At 45.2% G+C, this 10,217-nt stretch overlaps 1 protein-coding gene across 1 annotated transcript in view; it reads left to right on the top strand.

Moving 5' to 3' along the window:
- LOC109923714 overlaps positions 1-10,217 on the top strand; it is a 50,674-nt gene that overhangs the window by 11,110 nt on the left and 29,347 nt on the right. The window contains exons 4-5 of the mRNA XM_048609225.1: positions 3,233-3,323; positions 4,508-4,598. Of these exons, the coding sequence (XP_048465182.1) occupies positions 3,233-3,323; positions 4,508-4,598 (182 nt within the window). The remainder of the gene's footprint in view (positions 1-3,232; positions 3,324-4,507; positions 4,599-10,217) is intronic.

Raw genomic sequence — 10,217 nt, 5'->3', positions numbered from 1 at the left:
CTGCTGCCTGGCCTGCTGTGTTCCTCCAGCTCCACACTGCGTTATCTCTTGGTTTAACATGTCGTCTGAATTAGGGCACTCTGATAGTTGCTGGCCTTGGTGCTGGACTGGAGAGCTTGTCCAATTACACGCTCAGGTTTCTGGAGTAGGATTTGAACCCGAGCAATGAGAGCACTGTCAACCACTCGGAATATTTATAAACTGCCGCTGCTTTGTTTTATTGTAACAGGCACAAATTCAAAGCCATATAAAACTCATTGTTTAGGCTTTGTTTAGTCAGCCTGGTACCCTACTCTTCAATCTTGACTTGAGTACCTGACTATTTTCTGTCTCACTTATTCAGGATAGACCGGGGCATTTAGCTTTCTGTAATTATATCGGCCTGTTTTTATTTTGCTGATGAGGATTACCCAAGGTACACGACAGACTCTAAATAGTATTCTCAATCTGTCTGAAATCTTCCTTCAAAGAGGGAACTTTCCTTGTAGCTTTGGGAAGTTGGAGCGAACAGATTGGCTCACCATCAAACAGTCATTTTGGAGGTGGTTATTTGAGTGTAACAGAACATATACTTTATACAACATCCAGTCACACACACATGTATCAAAACACTTCCACTTCACTCACAGAGGGGTGAGAACGTAGAAACTGCTACCAGAAGTTGAGGTGAACAGCCCAGATACAACGCAGTTGGGTGGCATGGTGGCTCAGTGGTTAACACTGTTGCCTCACAGCACCAGGGACCCGGGTTCAATTCCACCCTTGGGCGACTGTCTGTGGGGAGTTTGCTCGTTCTCCCTGTGTCTGCATGGGTTTCCTCCGGGTGCTCCGGTTTCCTCCCACAGTCCAAACATGTTCATCCTAGGTGGGTTGGCCATGCTAAATTGCCTGTAGTGTTCAGGGATGTGTAGATTAGGTGGACGATAGGTCTGGGTGGGATGCTCTGAGGGTCGGTGTGGATGTGTTGGGCTGAAGGGCCTGTTTCCACGCTGTAGGGATTCTATGAAGAGCAGGGAGTTAGATAAACACAAGAGGAAATAAACAGGAGGATATTATGAGGACCATGGACAGAGTGAATAGAAAGCAGCTGTTCCTTCAGCTGAAGAGTCAAAAACAAGGAGCGTACTGTTTAGGTTAAAGGCAGGAGGTTTTGTGGGGATTTGATGACACTTTTTCTCCCCCAGAGGATAGTGGGAATTTGGAATGCACTGCTTGGGAGGATAGTAGAGGTGGGAAACCCCCAACCTTTAACGTGTACTTGGATGAACAGTTGAAATTTCACAACATTCAGAGCTATGTGCCAAGTGCTGGAATGTGGGATTAGTACAGATTATAGGTCAGTGCAGTCTTGATGGGCCGAAAGGCCTTTTCTGGAACTCTGTGCCTCCATGTTTGTGTAAGATGAAGGGGAGTGAGGAGAGATTCACATGGAACATAAACACTAACAAAACCAGTTGTGACAAATTGGCTGTTACAGTCACATAAATACCTTATTATGTAAGACGGATGCTTTTCTAAGTTCAGTGATTAGAATTCTTGAGTAGTTCATTGTCAACTACCCGAGTGAATTGACCAAGATAATTGCATCAAGGACTTGGCAAAGCGCTTGATGGAGAATGTAGTCCTGAGGTCAAACAGTAAAACTGATGGTACTTATGTGGAGTTCTCTCTCGTTTGGTTCTTTGTAACTGCTGGTTACTGAGTGATAGTTCTGTTCTCTCGTGGGATTGTATAATTTTTACTAATTCTTGTTTCTGTTTTTATTCTGTTTCTCTTTGTGTTGAATAATGAATAATTAGATATGACCTACTGTCTCTAGACAAACACAGTATAGGAACATCTCCTTAATTGGTGCCAGTTCAGTAGGAGACACCTCCATGAAGATTAGCTGCGTTTTGAAAGGCACATTAACAAAAATATTGGTAACACTTAAGTGTGCATTTTTCTTTTTCTTTGAGGGTAAACAGGGTCGAATGAAATCTGGAGTAGGTGTATGTTTTAATGTTTATGGATAGTATTAAAATTGTTGAGGTCTTTTTTGAACATTTGGATGTTAGCTCATTTCTGTCCTTCTCTCCTCTCTCTCTCTCTCTTCTTGGTCCTACATTCTGCCTCAGAGCAAGCTCTCAGAGAGCAAAGGGCGTGGAATGCCCTGACTGCAAAAGTAGTAGACTCGTCAACTTTAAGGGCATTTAAATGATCATTGGATAAACATATGGATGATAATGGAATAGTGTAGGTTAGATGGGCTTCAGATTGGTTTCACAGGTCGGTGCAACATCGAGGGCCGAAGGGCCTGTACTGCACTGTAATGTTCTGTGTTCTATGTTCTGTGTTCTATGTTCTATATTCTATGCTGTACCAGGTTTCTGATTCCCTGTGTTGACTATCTACTGGCCTCTCTGAAAAACATTGGCAACTCACTGCTGACGTTAGAGCAATTTAGTGCTGTGGGGCCCATTAGGATGCAGATTTGAGATCTCTGTGCATTAACTCAATGTAGGATATTTGCATCCAGTCAAGCGAGGGGCCATTATATTATATTTACAGGCCAGAAATGGGCCTTTCATTCCAAAAAGTGCATGCTGGTTTTTATGATCCATGCCTTCCCAATCTCATCCTTTCAGCAGAACATTCTCCCCCCTTCTCCCCATGTGTTTATCTAACTTTCCCTTAAATGCATCGATGCTATCACCATGTGGTAGTGAGTTCCACATTCTGACCACTTTCTGCCTAAAGGGGTTTACTCCTGCGTTGCTTAGCAGTAATTATCCCTCATCCATGACCATGGTCTCACTTACATGTGGAAATATCTTCTCTACGTCTACTGTATTCCACCCTGCGTTGGCTTGATTGGTTAACTAAATATGTTTCCCAGGTGACAAGTAGTCCATTTTAAATTTGAAAACAGAAACGTGTGGGGAAATGATGACCAAACTGCGTAAAATGTTGAAACAAACACCAGAATTGCTGGAGAAACTCAGCAGGTCTGGCAGCATCTATGGAGAGAGAGAGAGATAGGGTTAACGTTTCAAGTCTGGTATGATGCTTCATCTAATGACTTGAAACATTAATTCTGTTTCTCTTTCCACATATGCTGCCAGGCCTGTTAAGTTTCTCCAGCACTTTCTGTCTTTGTTTCAGATTTCCACCAGCTGCAGTATTTTGCTTGGGGTTGTCTGTATAAGGTGTTGCCTCGGTTTTACAGCAACTCTTTTAATATTTGTTTCAGAGCATGGGTTTCACTCAGCAACAAAGCTTAATGGCACTCCAGCAACATCGAACTGTCGAAGCTGCACTAGACTCTCATTTAGTGTTGCATTGTGAGTATTCTTGACTTGAATTCTCTAGCTGGTTCCTACTCGCTTAGTTGGTGTTTGGTGGATGGGCTGAAAGGGTTCTGAAATGTAATGTTCTCCATTGTTCTTCCACCTTTTCTCTCCTTCACTCCTCATGCAACACATTTTTGAGGGTGGGAGGGCCTTGGTGTAGTGGTATCTAGCTTGTGCCGAAGGCCCAGGGCAAATGCTCTGGGGATAAGGGCTCATATGCCACCATGTCAGCTCATGGAATTTATATTCAATCAATAAATCTGGAATGGAAGGCGAGTCTCTGTAATGGTGTCATAAAAACCCATCTCGTTCACTAATTTTTTTTATTCATTCACGGGATGAGGGCATCACTGACCAGGCAGCATTTATTGCCCATCCCTAATTGCCCAGAGGGCTGTTGAGAGTCAACCACATTGCTGTGGGTCTGGAGTCACATGTAGGCCAGACCAGGTAAGGAAGGCAGTTTCCTTCCCTAAAGGGCATTGGTGAACCAGATGGGTTTTTCCCGACAATCAGCAATGGATTCATGGCCGTCATTAGATTCGTAATTCCAGATATTTGATTGAATTCCTGTTCCACCATCTGCCACGGCGAGATTCGAACCCGGGTCCCCAGAATGTTATCTGGGTTTCTGGATGAACAGTCCAGCGATAACACCACTTGGCCATCGCCTGCCCTAATAATGTCTTTTAGGGAAGGGTGGCACAGGAGCTCAGTGGTTAGCAATGCTGCCTCACAGCACCAGGGACCCACTCTCGGGCGACTGTCTGTGTGGAGTTTGCACATTCTCCCCGTGTCTGCGTGGGTTTCCTCCAGGTGCTCCGGTTTCATCCCACACTTCAAAGATGTGCAGGTCAGGGTAGGTTGGCCGTGCTAAATTGCCCCATAGTGTCTAGGGTGGGAAATGCAGGGACAGGGTAGGGGTTGGGCTTGGGTGGGATGCTCTTAGGAGGGTGGGTGTGGACTTGATGGGCCCAATGGCCTAATTCCGCACTGTAGGAATTCTATGAAAAATATCTGCCATCCTGACCTGGTTTGTACTACATGAGACTCCAGCCCCACAACAATGTGGTTGACTCTAGGGTTGGTTTTGTTGCTATATTTGTGAATTCCCAAAGTTATGGTGGATGTGAGGTATTACTGCCTAATTTGTCTCCCTCTTCCAATTTTCGCAGTTCAACGGTCAAATTCTGCGATTTTAGAGATGCCTGAGGAAGAGGACCATTTATATTTGATCGACTTTCCTGTGAATGGGGATCAAACTGAGTAGGTACCATGTGTTTACTCTTGTGTATCTTCTCCCCCATCTGTGTGGAACAGGTCAGAAGGATGGGTACGTAGAACTTTCACGGATGCAGCCTCACCCCAGGCTCTGTGGGACTGTCAGAGTAAACCTCACCCTTAATTGTTGATCCAAGATCTACACTGACACCTCAAGGCAGTACTGAGGGGGTGCTGCATTGCTGGAAAGGTCAACGTGAGGCTTGTTCGCTAATAGAGCTGGAATGCTTTCCAACGTCTGCAGACAGTGAGCATCTGCAGGTTCATGGGCTGTTGGTCTCTTGGCTGTTTGTGGGATCTTGCTGTGCACAACCTGTCTGCAGCAATGGTGAATGTGATGACACTGATACCAAGTGGATCAAAGGTAAAGCCCTCCCCCTGGGGCGGGTGAGTTCTGAGGTGGGAAAGGAGGATTATGGAGGGTTGATCAAGTCAGGGAGTGCAGGGTGGAGACATGCTGCCTATCTGGTTCGCTTGTACCTGATTGAGGGAGCCCCTGGTCACAAAGGGCCACCTTCTGGCTTTTCTTTAGATCCCAAATCCTGCTCCTCACCAGCAATCACCTCCTCAAGACCCTCATAATCATCTCCAGATGTATAACTATGGACTTCCACCAAGGGAGTCACTATTCACTGGGACTGTGGGGAGATTGACATTGTTGTATCAGAGAGGACAGGAGAGGTCCTTCGGCCCATCCAATCTGTACTGCCAGAAATATACTACTCCCTACACAAGTCCCACTTTCCCACATTAGGCCCATAGCCTTGAATGCTTTGACACTTCAAGTGCTCATCCATACACTTCTTAAAGGTTTTTCACCTCAACCACCCTCCCAGGCAATGCATTCAGACCCCTGTCACCGTCCAGGTGAAAATGCATGTCCTCAAACCCCTTCTAAACCTCCTGCCTTTCACTTTAAAACTATATCCCTTGTTACAGACCTTTCAACTAAAGGGAACAACTAAGGTGCTTGAGTAGATTTGTGGCTCAGGTTGTGGATGCTGTGGTTGGTTCGCTCGCTGAACTGGTTTGTTAGTTTGCAGATGTTTCATTACCCTGCTGGGTAACATCATCAGTGCGGCCTCCGATGAAGCGCCGTTGTATTCTCCCGCCTGGTATTTAAACCCTGGGGTCCATTGGAGTTGGTTCCCTCATTTCCGGTCTTTCTTCGCAGTGGTGTGTATATATAGGGTCTAATTCTACGTGTTTATTGATGGCCTTCTTGGTGGAGAACCAGGCCTTTAGAAATTCCCGTGCTTGCCTCTGTTTGGCCTGTCCTCGGCTCCTGATGTTGTCCCAATCGAACTGGCAGTTCTCATTATCCGTGTGAATGGAGATGAGAGAGTATTGGTCATGTCTGTTTGTTGCTAGTTGGTGTTTGTGTATTCTTGTGGCCAACTGCTAACTCGAACCAAAGACCCCGTACCCACAATGGACAGAACCAATGTGATATACAAGATTCTATGCAAAGACTGTGACAAACATTACGTTGGACAGACAGAAAGGAAACAGGTGGCACTATGGCTCAGTGGTTAGCACTGCTGTCCCACAGAGCCAGGGCCCCGGGTTCAATTCCACCCTCAGGCGACTGTCTGTATGGACAATCTCCCCGTGTCTGCGTGGCTTTCCTCCGGGTGCTCCGGTTTCCTCCCACAGTCCAAAGATGTGCAGGCTAGGTGGATTGGCTATGCTAAATTGCCCGTAGTGTCCAGGGATATTTAGGTTAGGTGGCTTAGACATGGGGAAATGCAGGGGTAGGGGAATGAGTCGGGGTGGGATGCTCTTCGGAGGGGCAATGTGGACTGGTTGGGCCGAATGGCCTGTTTCCACACTGTAGGGATTCTAAGAATACACAAACACCAACTAGCAACAAAAAGACATGACCAATACTCACTTATCTCCATTCACATGGACAATGAGAACTGCCAGTTCGATTGGGACAACATCAGGATCCTAGGATAAGCCAAACAGAGACAAGCACGGGAATTTCTAGAGGCCTGGTTCTCCACCAAGAAGGCCATCAATAAACATGTAGAATTAGACCCTATATGTATATACACCACTGCGAACAAAGATCAGAAATGAGGTAACCAATTCCAATGGACGCCAGAGTTTAAAAACCAGGTGGGAAAACACAACGGCGCTTCATCGGAGGCTGCACTGAGGATGTTACCCAGCAGGGTAATGAAATGTCTGCGAACTAACGAACCAGCTCAGCGAGCGAACCAGCCACAGCAAAGGGAGCAACTGTTGTCTATCCATCCTGTCAATGCCCCTCATAATCTTATACACCTCTATCGGTACCCCCCCACCCCCACCTTAACCTTCTCTGCTCCAAAGAAAACAGCCTGAGCTTACCCAGCCTCTCTTCATCGCTGAAATGCTCCATCCCAGGCAACATCCTGGCGAATCTCCTGTGCACCTCCTCTGGTGTGATCCCATCTTTCCTCTCACTGAGGTGCTGGGGAGGCAAGGCACTGGTGAGCAAACTGTGTGAGATAGGGAGCAAGGTACGCAGGTGATATCTTGATCTCTGCATTTGTTTTGCTTCAAAGCCTGTTGCGGGGGTTTGGTGCAGGTGTATTTAAAGCTGGCTGCATTTCCAAGACAGCGAGGGGAAGTTTGGAGAAGGGGGTGTGTTTGATCCCCACATTCGCTGTAGCAACTCTGTGGCTCCACGCTGCTTTGCTCACTGGAGGTAAAGCACTGCCCTGAGAGTGAGCTACCTCTTCTCAGCAATGCATGAAGAGGCTTTCCTGTTACACAAGTGAGAGAATTTGAATTTTGAGCGGTTGGATTGAATGCGAAGCATCTGGCAGAGCTTTGTGAAGTTAATCTTCTGCATAAGACAAAGGTCAAAGTGGAAAACAGCCTTTGGGCTCTTCAAATTTGCAAAGACAGCATGGCCATTGTGTGATAAGGTGTCTATGATTAAAGCTATTGAAAAACCTGACAGTGGAATTTTTCTTTCTGAACAGCTTCTCATTCTATAGAATTTTTTTGCCTTAGAGAATTCCTTTCTCCATCTCTGAAGGATTATCTTGAGAAGCTTCATCTCCTACCCTCCATTCTGTTTCCCTTTAGCTTGAGAGAAACAAAGAGAACTGGTGTAAAAACAAATGCCCTAATCATTTACTGGCTGATATCTGAAACTCTTAATTTCAAAAGAAACTGAGAGACTTCAGAGCTTGAGGTTAGAGTGTGGGAGGGATTTATAATGGCTTCTGTTGCCACTTCAGATTGCGTTATAAAGAGTCCACTGCACAGAATCATAGAGTTATACTGCGTGGTAACAGACCATGCCGATCAGATATCCTAAATTAATCTAGCCCCATTTACCAGCATTTGACCCGTACCCCTCTAACCCTTCCTAATCATATACCCATCCAGATGCCTTTTAATTGTACCAGCCTCCACCACTTCCTCTGGCAGCTCATTCCATTCACACACCATCCTTTGTGTAAAAAAGTTGTCCCTTAGGTCCCTTTTAAATATTTCCCCTCTTACCTTGAACCTATACCATCTAGTTTGGACTCCCCTACTCTGGGAAAAGACCTTGACTATTTACTGTATCCATACCCCTCATGATTTTATAAACCTCTATAAGGTCACCCCTCAGCCTCTGATGCTCCAGGGAAAATAACCCCAGCCTATTCAGCCTCTCCCTATAGCTCAAACCCTTCAACCCCACAACATCCTTGTAAATCTTTTCTGAACACTTTCCAGTTTCACAACATCTTTCCTATAGCAGGGAAACCAGAACTGAATGCAGTATTCTAATAGTGGCCTAACCAATGTCCTGTACAGCTGCAGTATGACATCCCAACTCCTATACTCAATGCACTGACCAATAAAAACAAGCATACCAAAAGCCACCTTCACCACCCTGTCCACCTGCGACTCCATTTTGAAGGAACTATGAACCTGCACTCCAAGGTCTCTCTGTTCAGTAACATTCCCCAGGACCTTACCATTAAGTGTATAAGTCCTGCCCTGATTTGCCTTTCCAAAATGCAGCACCTCACATTTATCTAAATTAAACTCCATCTGCCACTCCTCGGCCCATGGCCCATCTGATCAAGATCCCATTGTACTCTGAGGTAACTTTCTTTGTTGTCCACTACACCTCCAATTTTGGTGTCATCTGCAAACTTACTAACCATACCGCCTGTGTTCACATCCAAATCATTTATATAAATGACGAAAAGCAGTGGACCCAGCACCGATCCTTGTGGCACAGCTTTGGTCACAGGCCTCTAGTCTGAAAAGTAACCTTCCACCACCATCCTCTGTTTCTGACCTTCGAGCCAATTTTGTATCCAAATGGCCAGCTCCCCTCTGTGTTCCATGTGATAAGTCAGCGTGGCTATCCTTTTATTGAAGAGTCTTGTTTTTGTCCAAGTAAATGAGGAAAGAAGCGTAGGACATGGCAATATACAAATGCGAACAGTTCTTTGGCAGGACAGAACTTGAATCTTGCTGGAAATAGAGACATAGGCCTGATGTTTTCCATCTCGTACACATCAGGACTCACACACAAGAATGACAAATTTCAAATAATCGAACAGTATGGGAAAGAAGGCTGCTGATTGGTTAGCAGGTTGGCCAAGGTGTTGCCATGGAGAAAGAAATGGAAAATTTTAGATTCCACAAATTCTAGGGCACGCTATTTTCGTTTGTAGAGAATGTGTCTCTGTCTTTCTTTTCAGCAATTCTCAAAATAGAAGCACTTAATGTCTGTGTATTGTATTCCAGATGGACTACCTCAGATGTCACATTATGCCAGAGGTGCACAGCAAAAGTTTAAAAATAGGAAAACAATGTGCTTTCAGTCAGAGTTTGTCTGACTTGGCACCTGATTTTTTTACAGGCATGTTTTACTGACATCCGATTAAGGATCTGTGATGATTGCCTGTAGTTCCAAAGACAACACTGAACTTGGGACAGGTACAAATATATGAACATGCAAACATTCGAAATTGGAGCAGAAAAAGGCCATTCAGCCCCTTGAGTCTGTTCCTCCACTCAATAATGATCTGCTCATGTTTCAAATTCCACATTCCCATCTAACCTCAATAGTCCTCGATTCCCCTGCCTAACAAGAATCCATCCAGCTTGGTCCCAAAACTATTCAATAAACATGTCTCCACCTCCTCCTGAGGCAGAGAGTTCCAAAGTTAAACAGGCCTCTGAGAGAAACAGCTCTGTTTTAAAAGGGCTAACCCCAATTTTAAAACCATGCCCCTTCGTTCTGGGCTGACTGCCAGGGGAAAAATCCTTTCCATGTCCACCAGGTCAAGATTTTTCAGGATCTTATACATTTCAATCAAGTTGCTCCTCACCTTTCTAAACTCCAGTGAAAACTACAACAACAAAAATAGAAGTTGCTGGAAAAGCTCAGCAGGTCTGTGGAGAAAAAAAATCAGAGATAACGTTTCGGGCCCGAGACACTTCCTCAGAATTCATTCCAGGTTTTAATCTGGTAAACCACCTGCAATGCATCTACATCCTTCCTAAGTGGACCAAAACTGCACGCACACTATTCGAGATAGTAGGAACTGCAGATGTTGGAGAATCTGAGATAACAAGGTGTAGAGCTGGATG

Source organism: Rhincodon typus, chromosome 20 (genome assembly GCF_021869965.1).
Source record: "Rhincodon typus isolate 14 chromosome 20, sRhiTyp1.1, whole genome shotgun sequence".
Lineage (NCBI taxonomy): Eukaryota > Metazoa > Chordata > Chondrichthyes > Orectolobiformes > Rhincodontidae > Rhincodon > Rhincodon typus.
This window is presented reverse-complemented; position numbering and strand designations above follow the sequence as displayed.